Source organism: Anastrepha obliqua, chromosome 1, assembly GCF_027943255.1.
Source record: "Anastrepha obliqua isolate idAnaObli1 chromosome 1, idAnaObli1_1.0, whole genome shotgun sequence".
NCBI lineage: Eukaryota > Metazoa > Arthropoda > Insecta > Diptera > Tephritidae > Anastrepha > Anastrepha obliqua.
The window spans coordinates 33,708,602-33,724,649 of record NC_072892.1 but is presented as its reverse complement, the minus strand read 5'-3'; the positions used below and the strand labels follow the sequence as shown (position 1 = coordinate 33,724,649).

The 16,048-nt window shown below is 35.9% G+C and overlaps 1 protein-coding gene across 9 annotated transcripts in view; it reads right to left on the bottom strand.

Moving 5' to 3' along the window:
- LOC129253028 (transcription factor E2f1) overlaps window positions 1-16,048 on the bottom strand; it is a 190,568-nt gene that overhangs the window by 13,552 nt on the left and 160,968 nt on the right. For 8 of the 9 annotated variants that reach the window (XM_054891248.1, XM_054891245.1, XM_054891249.1 and 5 more), the window contains 2 exons: window positions 4,398-5,792; window positions 3,440-4,273 (listed from right to left, as the gene is read on the bottom strand). In XM_054891248.1, the coding sequence (XP_054747223.1) occupies window positions 3,440-4,273; window positions 4,398-4,937 (1,374 nt within the window). In that variant the 5' untranslated portion in view covers window positions 4,938-5,792. Of the gene's footprint in view, window positions 1-3,439; window positions 4,274-4,397; window positions 5,793-12,554; window positions 12,659-16,048 lie in introns of those variants that run through there. The other variant, XM_054891253.1, reaches the window with a different exon arrangement.

Sequence of the window (16,048 nt, the reverse complement as noted above, 5' to 3'; positions counted from 1 at the left end):
GCACTAGTGCGTTGTATTGTATATTTTTAGAAATGATATGTCGTATTTGCGCTAAGGCGACTAACTCTCGCCTGCCGCTGCGACGTCGCGTTCCCATTGTTATTATTTCATTTTATTTGCGGTGAGGTATTGCTTTTGGCCGCCAACAAAGCTGCATCGAATTGTGCCCACACGAGTTTCACGCCACGCGGCAACAACAAGCAATTCAAGCAGTTGCTCAAGGCACTGGATGACTGACTGAATGCTTTGAGATTTGCAATTATGTGCTATCTAGTGTGAGTGTGTGTGTGTGTGTTTGTAGAAGTGCGTTTTTGTGGGTGGTAATACGTCTCAATCAAGCAAATCTTACGACCAAATAATAAAATTCAATGTGAATTTTCACTTTTCCTAAACCATTTGAAACAATTGTATAAATTTCTAAACACAATCACTCACAATTGTCGCCCTCCATATATACACACAAACATACATCAGCAGTAGCTCAGCAACGAATTCGAGATAAATTCAATTTAATGCTTTTTTCAGCATTCTTTTAATATTAAAAATACTATAAATAGCCTTAGCGCTTCGGTGCACGGAATGCAGACAGCAATGTTGTGCGGCAAATGTGTTGTTGCTTTGACTTTTAATCAAACAAACAAACAAACAAATAGAATTAACAGCAACATGAAATGAAGGCGAAAATACGAGGAAGTTTTTGAAATTACTCATATTACAAATTAAATACCATTAAAATTTTGTGTTATTTCATAAAAAATTCTGTAAATATGTATACAATTTTAGATTTTATACATAATAAATTTAATTAATTTTGTTTCTAAATTGAATTATCCTCATTGATTTCTTGAGGATTTTTTGTATCATGAATAGATACTTAAAATTTGCTAATTTTGGTCTCACTGGGCGTATGAGTTACTAATTCAGTTTCAGATTCACTGGTCATACATACGTGCATACATACATACCTACATATGTATATTTAATTTTTTTCGTAATATTTATTTTTAAGCATTCATCCAACGATATAAATTATATGCGAATATGTGCAATTTGAAATTGTTTATAATGCCACAAAAATATGAACGATTTTATTTACAACTGCTTGGCCCTACTGGGCGTATGAGTAACTAGTCGTCGGAAAACGACTGTAAAGGCACCGCTGCAAAGGCACATTTCGTCCCCTTAGTATAACAATAGCCTATGTGCTCATAGGCTATTATTTTTTTATTGAATTTTTGGATTCTCCATCGTCGATTTTATATGTGGTCAAACTTTTGTCAAATTCTAGTTCCACAAAGTGGGTCAAAACGTCAGTCAAAAAATAATAAATATTTACAAACAACGAGATTTGAGTGAGAGCTAATTTCGACAAAAAGTTTGAAATTCATTTTCTCAAAACATCAAAAAATGTATAGGCTATTTTAATACTAAGGGGACGATTTGGGAATGAATTGTAATATTTTTGATGAAAATGCATAAACGATAAGCCCCTACTAGTAAGGGATAAAAAACGACTAAGCGACTATCGATTGTCAACTATCGATGGTATTGCGAGTATGGAATTCTCGTTAAAATGTTGACTGTGAATGGTAGTTTGACGCTCATTTTTCTACAATTTCTAAGTAAATTGGTATGAAAATTATTGTGACTATTATTATATTTATTTAAAACAGTAAACAAATTACAAATTTAAACTTTAATTTCGAGCACTAGCAACGAAAGTAAACATGTGGGAATTACAAATCAAAAGTTGTAAGCAAGAAGAATCAACTTGCACAGCTGGCCAATTCCTAATGGTGCGACTGTTTGCCGATCGTGATACAACAAAACACCAAAATAAAATATAATCGACTCCATCGACAAAAGTCTATGCGTTCCCACGATAGTCGGTTCTATGTTACCGGAACGATCCGGATTTATATGCGACCATGGACTGCCAGTCCAGCAGCATTCCTGTAATTGCATGGAGATGGTTTATGCTGCTACAACAACAACAACAACAACAAAAAGTCTATTCTACTGCCAGTCAACATTTGTAATATGGGTGGTGAATACATTTTGAGGCCTACAGTATTGAATTAAACGAATTTAACCTCGATGCTTTCAAAATGCCTTTCACGATGGCATAAATTTCTGTTAGATTCAAACTCCAGGTTATAAAATTCGTTTGAAATTCACTTGTCATCAATCTGTCACACTCATCAGTCGGCAGACAGTCAGATTTGCATGGCCGAACCGCCAGGGTTTACTATATATGTACGAGTATTTGACCAAGAGCGTTTATTTCAGCGGCATTCCCCAAAAAATTATGCGGAGGGCCTTATGAGGTTACAACAACACTCAGAGAGTTTCTACAGGAAATTAAGCACAATTTTTTGGGAATGGATAGAGATTTGATGTTTGACGAATTATTTGTATAGAAAATATCAACATAACCTCAAAAATGGTGTGAAAAATTTCAGATAAGTATGCTAAAGGCACCAGAGTAACGTATGAGGATTTATTCTTGAAAAATAATATCATATTTTTCACACATTCGCTTAATATTTTCTTGGCCGCTGACTTGATTTAAGGTCAATCTCTGCACATTAGTAGCGTCATTGAGAAATAAAATATCGTTAGTCCTTTTTCAGACAAGTTCGGCACAGTGACGGTTTTTACACTCAGTGCTGCTTCAGTGCTTCAGCTTACAGATTTGTAAATACCTCAGGAACAATAGTTTAGTGTATTTCACTGACGAATTGACGTTGTTCTGTTGGATGCCGCGTCGGGAACTTGTCCCTATCTCTCTTAAAACCAGTGTGTGCTTTTCAGAAATTGAAGCATATTCGTGACTTCTGCATAACTGAGATCTTTCAATTCATTAAAAAATTATCTACTTAGGATATGTGTAATATTAGGTAGGTTTACTATGTCTGTACATGTGATATCATCTCTTCCTCATCCTCATTTAGACAGCTTCTGCAGAAGTCATGTGTTTGCACACCTATCCTCTGGGCGAGCCCACCTATTAGGTAGTGCCCCGTTAGAACTGAGATCAGTATGCTAAGATTGTGCTTGTTTTGGCCTAACAGAGATTCTGTGCGTTTAATATTCAGAGTCGGCTACAATTTTCGGGCGATTCTGCAGGTGGTTTCATTATGCCATCTTTTATGATGTCTCGTATGAGAAAACATGAAAACTCTGACAGCATTCAGTTCAAAGTTATGTAAATTTTATATACTCCTCAAGTGAATACTTGGGCTGGATGCTACTCCAGAGGATACTTGGGCGAAGCCCGGTAGTTGTGAGCTGCTTGGACCGTTTGCAAAAGAATTGTCCTGGCAACTCCTAAGTGAATGGCAATCAGAAACTTTCCCCACTTCCGTGGACTTCTACACACAGAACCATTCTCCAATATTAAAATTATCCTCCTAGTAATCATATACTCGATACTCACCACAAGTTTGGCTTCCGGTGGAGCCTTTATAACGATTATTATCTGATCCTTAAACAGATCGACACTTTTCAAATCGGTATGCGTCACATAGGCCAGTTGATTGTTATTCGATATCTCAGTGCTCAGCTCCTCACGTATCTGATCGATCAACATATTCAACTGATTCTCTTTTTGTTCGAGTCTTTCATTCTCCAGCTGCATGTCCCGCGTACGATCCGAACTCACCAACGAGTTGCCACACTTCCATTGAATGTTATTCTTCGACTTCTTCTCCAGTATCCCGATACCTTCCAGCACGTTCGTGATGTCGTAGATGCGTCGTTTTTGTACCAGCAATTTGGCTGACGCATCGTTGAGGTCGACAACACCGTCCGGTGAGCCTTGCAGCAAATCGACGAATTTCTTCGTCAGTATGCCGAGTGAGGTGTCGGCGCGATTACCTTCGGGTGTGCGTTTCGAGGCGGGTAATGAAGAGACGGACGAGGATGTGCCAGTTTTGTACGCAATCGACGATGAAGTCGATGAGGCAGACGATGGCGGGCGTTGTGGTTGCGGTGAGGGCGCGGCAAAATGCAATGTAGACGCTGCCGCCACGCGTTGATGTTGTGAGCTAGCCATATGGTTGTTATTGTTGTTGTTGTTGCTGCTACTTGTGCGCACCAACATCTGTTGCTTGGTGGTTTTATGTTGGAATTGTTGTGAGCGCGATGGCGGCTGCTGCACCACCACCACATTACTGGCAAAATCACCGGACGACGCAGACTGATGTTTGGCTTGCTTCTTGGGATGGCTGCTTTGTTCGGCAACGGACGTGGGATTGCGACGTTTTACTTGCTGCAAAATATAATCGAACATAGAGAAGAAATGCATAAACAATAAAGTACACACACACGTATGTACATACACATGCACATACATATATATACATATATATCAGCTTACAAGTGCACACACTCACCTTATAGTACTCCGTTATGTGTGGTGTGGAATCTGCGGGATTTCTACTCGCCGCCGTGGACGTGTACTTGCCGGTGAAGTTAGATGTTGCGGGCGTCGTCGTCGCCGCCGCCGCCGTTGCCACGGACGACGACAACGACAACGACGATACTGATGCCGAAGTTGATGGTGCCTGCTTCAGCGTCACACCATATCCATGATCCAGCAGATGTGTTGCAAGTGGCACTGATGCAGCGCTACTGATTACTTGCGCCTTTAGTTGCCGTTGTTGGTGCTCGCCGGTCTGCATCATCATCGACACTGGCGATGATGAACCAGACGATGACGACGATACAAATGCTGAATTCGAATTGCGTTTCGTGTTGCTGTTGTTATTGTTGTTGCCACTAGTGTTGACCGTGTCGTAGGAGAGTTGCCGCACAGCTGATTTGATAACCATTTGCGGTGTACCATTATTATTATTGTTGTTGCTGTAAGCTGCGCTTGCTGCTGATGTTGCTGACGTTGTTGTTGCTGCTGAAGCAATAAAATATTTGGGCATCTTTGCGCAGTTTGTCTCTGCGTGTGTGTGTGTAAAAGCGCTGTCTTTCTGTCTCCCAGCGACTGGACGACGCAAGCAAATACAAGCGGGTTTGTAAGTGTATGTGTGTGTGTGTATTTGTGTTCTTTCTTCGTGGCTCCTTTATTGTCAGCTTACGACGGGGTGGCTATTGTTGTCCTGGCTTGCTTGCTGATTTTCGGTGATTTACAACTTGGCGCCAAAAACTAGACATTAACTTTAAACTAGATTTTTATTTTTATTTTCTCTTTTTATGTATGTTGCTTTGCTTTGCTTTGCTTAGTTTTAGAAACTCTTTACTTAAAAAAATATATGTAAACTATTTATTTTAAATGTGATATTCACTTCTTCCAACTTATTTCCTCCGCTTCTTTTCTACGTATTTTGGCTTTGCTGGCTTAATTTATTACTTCTTATTTCTTAGTGCTTTTTCTACTTTCGGCTTTCTACTTTTTGCGTTCAGTGCTCAATTCTCCTTTTTAAATGTTGTGTTGTGTTGTGTTTGTTGCTCTGCATGCATTTCTCTGGCACTTTCTTTGCTTAGTCTTACTATTTCCGCTTGTTTCAATCACCTTTGCACACTACCATTTTACTCGTAGCGAATGAGCGTGGAGCTTTCAATTTATTTGATTTCTAATTAAAAACGTTTTTCTTCTTCTTTGATTTAGTATTTTCTTGTTGCGTGCGTTCTTACGTTCTCTTACTTTACCGTTGAGTTATGCTAGTTGTTTTGTGGTTGCTGTTGTTGTTGTTGCGGTTGCGGTTGTGGTTGATAACTTTTTTATTGTACTTAAAATTTTCTTATTCACTAAATTAGCACCTAAGGATTCATTACATCTGCAATGAGAGGGAAAAGTTTAAGAAATTAGTAATTGTTGTTGTTGTAATATATATATGTATATGTATATGTATATGTATGTATACATATATATTTAAAACTTTTGACTATTTATTTGTCATTTATTTTATTTTTATATTTTTTATTTAAAAATATAACTTATACAACAACAAAACGTAAAAATGTACAAAATTGTACACAAAATGTAAAAAAATTCAAGAAATTCTTAACCAAATTTCCAACGATTCAATCAGGATTTTTAGAAAATTTTATATATGTGTATATAAGTAGTTTTGTAGTCCAAGTGGACGGTTGAATTGATAGCCTGATGTAAAAAAATTTCGAGCATTCGTAATATGGAAGGATATGCATATCACCATCAACCCAAAAACTCTTCAAAAATCAACGAAAATTTCGAGCCACTTTAAACTGTTACACTGTTATGTTACTCCAAATTGAATGTGCTATAAATCGGTGAAGAAAAACGTGCATTGTTTTGCCCGGATAACTTTATTGAATAATTAGAAACAGGGCAGCTAAGCAGAAGTTGCTGAGATGATTCCACCTCCATACAGCTGACGCACTGACGTAAAAGGACTTGAAGTAATGAAGAGTCTCACAGCATGCATAAACCGCAGATAGTTTTCCAAATTCGAGAGCTGAGATTTTGTCAATCTCAGAAGATCGCTCGAACGCCTCCGATCCGCACATGGCCTGAAATACCTCGCCACCTTAGAAGTTTGTGTGCTCGCCCGGCAGTCGTGAGCTGGCGCGAAGCCCACTCTTCTAGGAGCAGACCACAGATTGTCAAGTGGATGCCAACCCTCTTCTTATGTTAAATGGGAATTGTAGGAGTGACTTAGCAGAGGGATTGACACGATCAACAGTTCTACTCATTGCGCGCATCATTAACGCTCGAACCTTTATCAACAATACATACTTCTCTAGCATTTAAAATTCGTTCTGCACTTTGCAACTGGTATAATTCTGGTCGCTATCGAACTAGTATCAGATGTACCCACTTCCAGAACCATAATATTTGTTGACTAGTTTGGTTTTTCATTGCAGTGCGAGCACGACGATCGTCTGAATGTAGTAGTAAAATACGCACGTTCGCAATAAGAACAAAAAACAAAAATTAAGCAGTTATCAGTTCGAATATAAAAGTATTCTTACGCGTTTACCCACATTTCAGTATACATATAAAAGAAAAAAAAAAACAAACAGAAAAAACAAGAAAACTACAGTTCATTTTAACGCGATTATTATTTAAATGCCATAAGGCAATTAACATGAGAACAGTAATTCTTTTATTTTCTGATTGCCGTTGACATGCATGTTCTTGTATTTTCTTTGCTTTTCGATTTTTAAATGTGTGAGCTCATGAGCTTTTTTTCCCCGCTACGCTATTTTTATTGCTCATATGCATATTTATGTATTTTGAGTTCCTTTTGAAGTCACTTCATTTTGCCGTTTTATTTGCATAACGAAATTTGCAACAAACTATATTATTTATTAGCGTGAAAGCGTAGAAAATCCGCTTGAGAGAAATAAAAAAAAACTAATAATAAAATAAAAAAAATAAAAAAACAACAAACAAAAAAGGAAATAAATAGAATAGTGAATGTGAGTTCAAGTCTGCAAGCAGCAGCAGCAGCAACCAAAGGCAGTCTAACGATGAGAATTTCCAGCAATGCTGCGCTCATAAACACACAGAGAAGCGAGTGAAAGGGAAGAAAAACAAAAACAAAAAACAAGGCAGAATAGTGAAGTTAGCGACTAGAAGTCAGTATCGGTTTTAAAATAATATAATATTTATATGTAGTTTGTACTACTCCACTTTATGTGAATAAGAGGTCAGCCAACTCAGACAGGCAGTCAGTAAGACGATGGGGCGTGAGTAATGTACGAGTGCATGTGTACGTATGTATGTATGTATGTATGTATGTATGCATGTATGTATGTATGTATGCATGTATGTATATACATAATAAATTTATGTATATAAGTATATCGTACAGACACTTGCGCTCACATAGTTAAGCCACTTCATCTTTTCGTGTTGATGAGATTTTTTATAAAAAAAATGTTAATGCTGCGTTTTTAAGTATTAACTAAAGGGTTAATTTTGGCGCCCTGTGGCAGCCATTTTGTTTTGGTGACATTTGTCAAATCTTTTGTAGATTATTCAGTTGTTTATGCCAAATCATCATGGCAAGTTGCACGATTGAACAGCACGTTCAAATGGTAAAACTTTATTATCAAAATGAATGTTCATTAACGCAAACGTTGCGCGCACTGCGCCCATTTTTCGGTAGACATGGTGGCCCTTCCAATTTCTTATGGCCCATATTGAACCATATGGACCTAGACGACATGTGGTTCCAGCAGGACGGCACTACGTGCCACACAGCAAACGCCATTTTATTCCATTTCAACATCTACCCGCCCTTATTGAAAAACCCTTTATTACGGCAAATTGATAACGTTTGAATTAGTTGTTTTGTTTGTTTTACATACAGGTTCTTCATCTTCAAAAATTTTTGGTGCTAAATTTTTTTCGATAGTTTATTATAAAAATTTAGTTAATTTGTTAGATAAAAGCGGCAGCTCCTGTCAAATTTGAAGTTATTTAGTAGTAAAAGGTGGGCAAAATTAATCCTCCCATTGTTTTTGCATACGTTTTTTTGTTGTTATTTAGTAGTACAGGGTGGCGCAAAAGTAATCATTCAATTTTGTTTTGGAATAACATTTTTACTAAAGGCTAAAAAAAAATGACTTTGAGTAATGAAAATCTTTATTTTGAGCTTTACACACACCATTGCTTGTACCCGTATTCTGCAGCTGTCTAGTTCAAAAATGTCAATTTTGATTAACGTAGGACGCAATTTGCAAAAATTATAAATCTTCCGATTGTGATTAATTTTGCGCCACCTAACAAAGTTACAAACTGCGTACAAAACGCGCACTTTAACAAATTTCAAAAAAATTTCATTATAATGTTCAACTTCTTAATCAAAATCTGTAGAAATCCCAGTTTTATAGCTCATTCGCGTTGATTTTTGACAATTTTATTTGCATACGAAGTTGAGAGTTTTTTCCAAATATGTAGAAGTCTTTTGTATGGAAGAAAATGCTCAACACCTCAGCGAACAAAAATATATATCTCATTCAACTTTGGTGGAGCATTAAACTGGCACTAAAGGGATTCAAAAATTGTAAAAAATCAACGCGATTTTTGAGCCATCTAAAACTTGCACTGGGCTACAAAACTGCATACCTAGAATTTTTCTAAAAATTCTAAAAAAATAAGATAATCAAGTTTACAAATTTTTGAGAATTTTAGACAAAGTTTGGAGCTTTGAGTTAAATGGTTTGTGTTGCAGCATGCACTATTCTCTTATAAAAAACATAACAAAATTTTCCCAAAATGTAGTTAAAACCTGGTAACTCATCGCGCTCCTATTATTTTGACCACAGGCGTATACTCGTATAAAGATATATAAAAATATGCACAATTGTACTGGTGGCGAGCAAGAAGGCCAAGTTGGAGGTGGAGGAAAACATTGAAATGCTATCGTTGGCATGTTAATTAGCAGGAAGGAAAGTATGAATTTTAGTGTACGCTATGCCCTCTCAACAACAATTTAGCAAAAGCATAAATTTAAGATTACAAAACAAAACAAAGAACAAACAAAGAACAAAAAGAAAATGTATATGGCTCGTTGAACTCAAAAATAGCTTGATATAGAGAACCAGTTAGTCCAGCAGTTAGTCGAATCTCATTGTATTAGAAAATAGAGGAAATAAAATGAAGCAAACTAGCTTCTTTGAGTACATACATACATACATATGTATATATTGAGTTGATGAATTGAGGAAACTGCTTGTTGAAAGCAAAACTGCCGAGGGAAGTTTTAAAGAATTTCAACATTTTTTTTAGAAAGCTAAACTTTGTGCCACTAGCTAGTTACATCACTCAACTAACAATGACAGTGGCTCCACTAAAATCAATTTTATGATTTTGTATCATTGTATTTCTAAACCCTTTTTTATAGAAAGGGGCTTTAAATTTGACAAGTCGAACCCGCCTGTTTACTCATTTCATTTTTAAATATTTTATAATACAAAAATTAACATACGAGCTGTGTGCTCGGATGCTCTCTGAAGCAGCGCAGTCGTTTTAGAAGCAATTTTAGTCCATAGGTAACTCATCCACTATGCACGCCAACAAATGCATTGTTTGGTGTGGGTAGTGAGTGTCGGAGACATTACCTGCGTTTTAATGGTCAGTGATCGGGATGTAGATAGAAATTTTGCATGCAAATGTAACAATAACGAAGTGATCCTGACAGCGATCTGGCTCAGTTTATGCTGCGTTCTGTGCGTTTTCTTTTGCGTATTTAGTTTGGCAGCACAGTTTTTTGTAATTAACAGCACTAATGAGTGAATGCGTACATAAGAATGTAATAAATTTTATTTAAGCAATAAATTTCATGTTGAAGTTTCGTAAAAATGTGAATGCTGCGCTTTTAGGTGTAAACTTTTACGGCAAATTCATCACTAATTCATCAATTAGTTGGTTCTTGAAAAATACCGATTTTCAGTTGAAGTAGCGTTTTCTTAAAAAATTTGTATTCTTCATCTTCAATTATTGTTTCATCTTCAATGCTGTCATGGCAAAAAACAGGCAAATGTTGTCCAGATAAGATTATTTTAACGATTAGGTACAAATCCGTACCTCCCTTGAAATGAAGTAATAGTCTGAATCTTGTTTTAAGTATACCGAATGCATTATCGACCACAATTCTTTCTTGTGGAAAAATGTAAAAAATAGTTGAAGTTTCTTCTTCTTCGCACTACCAAAACAACAGTTTTATAAAGGGTGGTTAAATTTCAAGGGCCGATGTTGAATGTGAACCACACCTAAACGTCAAGTTTTTTTCTGCATTTCATTTGACATTTTTCAATTTCAGACTAACTCAATTTGAACTATGGAAAGATACACAATCGAGCAACGCGTTAAAATTATTCAGGCTTATTATGAAAACGGGCGTTCACATCCGAAAAACCAATGCACTCACAAAGAGTGACTGTTTGGTGCGGTTTATGGGCCGGCGGCATCATTGGGCCATATATTTTCCAAAATGAGGCCGGTCAGGCAGTTAATGAAAATAGTGTTCGCTATCGTGAGATGATAACGAATTTTTTATGGCTCGAATTGGAAGATTTGGATGTGGACGATGGTTTCAACAGGACGGTGCCACTTGTCACACAGCTAACGAAACAATGGCTCTTTGCGCAAAAAATTTGATTGCCGAATAATCTCACGTCGCGGCGATGTCAATTGATTTGACACCGTTGGCCTTTTTTTTTGGGATTATTTGAAAGAAAAGGTGTACGTCGATAAGCCAGCAACAATTCAAGAGCTAAAGGATGAGATAATTCGGCACATTAACGGCATAGAACCTCAATTATGCCTCAACGTCATCGAAAATTTTGACCATCGGATGGAGGTATGCCGCCGAGGCCGCCGGCCATTTGGCTGATATTTTATTCCATACGCAATTGAGCCATACCAATATTATCATAATAAAGAGAAATGACAATAATTTCCTAAAAAAATTGTATTTTATTCAAAATCAACACCGGCCCTTGAAACTTAACCACCCTTTATTAGTGCTGCCAAAACCCATACAAACGATCTGGACCGTGCCAGAGGGAACTGATCGTGATACTGAGCTGGACAACCCAAGGAAACATGCTAATTATGCAGCTCTAAAACCCAAGAAAATGCCTATAAATGCCACCTTTGACGATTATGCTCAATAAAGTTTCGTCTCACAGTCTATAAATTCAAATCTTTTACAGACAAATTTAATGAAAAACCTTTTTTGGGTATTTGGTTGAGCTCCTCCTCCCAGTTGTGATCTGCGTCTTGATATTGTTCCACCAACGGAGGGAACTACAGCTTTGAGCCGACGCCGAGTTTTTCATGAAGCTCAAGCTGCTTACAGAGTGGGTGCAAAAATTGTGCCATTCTGCATTGAGACGTTGAAAGCCACCTTCTTCTTATTAAGTTTTGGTATTTCACTTATTTACGTATTCCACTATTAGAGCAAAGAGTTGTGGTAATAAAATAAAGTGTTTAAGCAAGTTTACTTTTCAGGCAGATTTGTTACAAATTTTGCTGAATTTCAATTGAAAACAACAATTTTTAAATTCGAAAAACTATCACTTCACAAAAATTTAAACAGCAAATGCAATTTGAACAGCGGTTAAAAAAATGTTGCTAGCATCACGTTAGCAACATGTTGCGGGCTTTTTCACAGCATGAACACAATTCGCCGTAAAATTGTCTTCTCTTATCGCGTTTGCGTGAAAAAACACTAAATTTCTTTCAAAAAAACAAAAAAAAAAAAAGAGTGACCAGACTGGGTCAAAAACCAGAGCCAACTGCATGCGCCAAAAGTATCACTCTGTGGCTTCAAGTCCACCGAAGATATGCAAAGTCAATCGTGAGTGAATTGAATGCCGATTCGAAAATAGAGTTAAACGAATATTTCAAGACTTGCGAACGCAAAAAAAAAAATATTGGCATTAAACACATATAACTTAAAAAACTGTTGTTGAAAAACGTGTTGGTAAATAAAATATTTAATTTTAGCAGCAATCGCGCCTTCACTTTCATGCTAAGTCAAATAGTACTACTTAACAACCATTCTTCCCAAATAAGACGCATGCGACCCCATTTCACTTACCAAATTCTTATTTTTTATGAAATTCCATTTTTTTTATTTGTTTAATTCACTTCTTAATTCAGCTGCTGCTCTACTCCCAATAAAGAAATTTGTCCGTTGTAAGCGTAGTACTTATCCACACATATTTGCCCATTCAGCTTAGCTTTGAAAATAACGTTATTTTCAATAAAGCGCTAGTTGTGGTTTTTTTATCTTTGTTCTTACTTTTCCCCCCAAACTATTTGCATGTTTTTGTACAATTATTGAGTTTATTGACATCTGCTTGGCAAATAAGAGGATAAGAGAAAAAAGTGGTAGTGCTAGGAATCGAAAAAAAAAGAAAAAATAAAGAAAAGCAAAACAAAAAAAAACACAAGAAAAACAAAAAAAAAACACCGACAGCAGTGAGTGGCTTAAGCAGAACAGAATTGGAGAGTCACAGAAAAGCTGAACCGAAAAAATGAAAAATGACTAATGCAAAAGCACTAACAAAAAAAATGTTTAAATAAAAAATAGATAGTGCCAGCGAGCAACAGGAAGAGGTTTAAAGACCGAGAATACATAATATTATTATATGTATGTATGAATGTACATACACCTGTGTCCAAAATAATAGAAGTGCGGCGAACAACCAAGCTTCAATTATTTCTGGTATTTAGTTTTTCTTTTTTGATTTTATGAAGGAGAATTCTACAGCAAAAACTACTTATAAATAACTCAAAGTTGCAAATTTTATACAAAATTCACAAAAATTCAACAAATTATCATTAATCCTTAGAAAATTTTAAGTATGCAGTTTTGTAGTACATTCAATCTAGCACAATGTAGCGCAAAATTGGTCACCCAACTTTTTTTTTAATTTAATTTTTTTTTATATTTTTTTTTTATTATCATTTTTTATTTATTTTATTTTTTTATTTATTTTATTTTATTACTATTTTTTTTTTTGCTAAATTATTTTATTTGGATCTTTACGCGCTCCTTTGCTTGTCTGTTTGTATACTACAGCTATCTATAAGTATGATAGTTAACAAGTGCCAAATATGCCATTTGCAAAAATTAAAAACCTTCCGATAGAGTGATTAATTTTGCGCCACCTTGCATAAGAAAGTGTAAATTTGAAATCGCTAAAAAATCGCGTTGGTTTTTTAAACTGTTTTTTCGCATCAGGCGTCAAAAATTTTCTTCCATATAAAGCACATTTTATAATATCATAAATGGGCACAAGGGTACATACATACAAACTTTTTGCACTGATGTGATGCATACATATGTACATGCATACATATGTAGGCATTCAATCCTGGAAAGCTTTGTAAATCTCTGGTTTGCCGGAGATGTTCTATCACCCACTGATCGTAAGAATTCAATTTATATTAGTTAAAATAGGGCTTGGATTTGAGAAAGTTCACAACTAGCGAAAAACAGATTCAGCGGAGAACAGTTGACACTTTCCATGACACCGGCAAGTAAAATTCCCCAGCCCCAAGGAAATATAATTAGCACGCACTAGTCCAGGTCTCAAATCCAACAGAAACGGACGAGTTTGGAGTTAGTGGATTTTCACCTGGTAGCGGGCTGACTCATTACTAAAATACCGATAAATACTAAATTTACACCGATTGGCCATGAAGAGCCAGTTTGAAGTTTCCACAAAATTTCTGCTATTTTTTTCCTTGACGATGTTGTCCATATCGAAATTTTTTGTGTATAGAGAAAATGCACAAGATCGCCAGCAAAAAAAATTGTCAAAAATCAACGCGATTTTTGAGCCACTTGAAACTTACACTTTTTAGAATAGAATTAAAAGGGCTATAAAGCTGCATACTCGGAAGTTTTCTAAAAATTTGGAATAAACAATTTCCAAATTTAACGAATTTTTGTTAATTTTCATAAAACTTTGAAGCTTGGATTTATATGGTTTTTGTCGCGGACGTTGACGCTCCCAACATAGCTGAATTTGTACCTTTCGCCACCGCCCAACGATACGTCACTCGACGACAATTCCGCTTGCTCACATGGCGACATTTCAGCGCTCAAGAATGAACTATATTTTGATAAGAAATTTATTAAAATTAAATATAATAAGAAATAAATTGTACTAGCGCTATTTTTACTTATTTCTGGAGTTCAAATTGATTTTTTAGATTTGTTGTATTAAGAGACTTATAGCAGAATTTTATGGTAAATATTTTTATGGTACATTCAACCCTTTATATGCCTCTGTCATGAGTACTTTTTGCCCTTTCCCACAAAAGAGACAAAAAAGCGCCATCTATTGAGGAGTTGGAGAGTTAAAATGTTCTCCGTTGATTTTCACATAGAACTGCTGAACTGCAAATTGTGTGTCTAAAATGCATAAATCATGTGGTTTCCGATGCCGATTTACCATACAAATGTGCAAAAGGTGGGAACTTCGGCCCACCTAAATTCCGCAAAATTTTCAAATTGTCGATACACACAGGTATATATTATATGTACACATATTAGTCTTTATCTCCTCTACCAACATATGTATGTACATACATTGGCGAAATTTTGTTATATTTCTTGTGTTGTCGAACGTACTTTGTATGCAAGAAAATTTCTGACACTGTTAGCAAAAAAAAAAATTGCCAAAAATCAACCGTATTTTTTACGCACTGGTAACTTAACATATGTATGTACATTTTAAAAAATTGGTTTTATATGCAAAAAAACGCACAGTAGCATTTATAAAAAAATTGCTAAAAGTCAACGTGATTTTTGAGGCACTCGAAATCTTTACTTAATAATAGTAAAATTGAGTGGGCTATAAAACTGCATACCCAGAAAATAATCTAAAAACTCTGATTAAGAAGTTTGAAATTTTGATTAAAATTTGAGTAATTTCCATAATTTTTATACAAAGTTTGTACAAGCGATTTACATGGTTTTTTGTTTATGAGTTATACTTGTATAAAAAATTAATAAACACTAAATAAAAAAAAAATTGCCAAACTGTTCGAAATGTCGCCTGAGCGTCCAAGAGCGCATACGCGTAAAATTACAGCCTGCACTGATCAGTGTAAGTGAATGTTTTCTAGTTGGGGGAATCACCGAAAAATATGTATATAACTTCAATATGCTGACGAATTTTTTTCCTATGAATTTCTTCCACACCGGTTTAGCGTACATTGGAATCTGAAAATTATGTTTCTAAGGTTGTTTACCAAGAAAACAAAAACTAAAGAGCTACTCTTCTTTTCCAACAACTTTAATAAACAATCAGACTGCACGCAATTAGGGCCAACGCAATCGAACACACTGAACCAGGCATTACACACACACACATACACAAGTATGCATTTATAAAACTACTTAAATTACTTGATCACCCATTGCCACTGAATAAGCGCAACTACTCGCAACTGACTGACTGTGTGCCAAGCAACTAATAACTGGCGCATATGATTGAGCAACGGCGCTTAATGGCCGTGGCAAACCGAGTGTACGAAGTAGTAGTGAATTTCGAAATTTACTGATGCGGTTAGTAA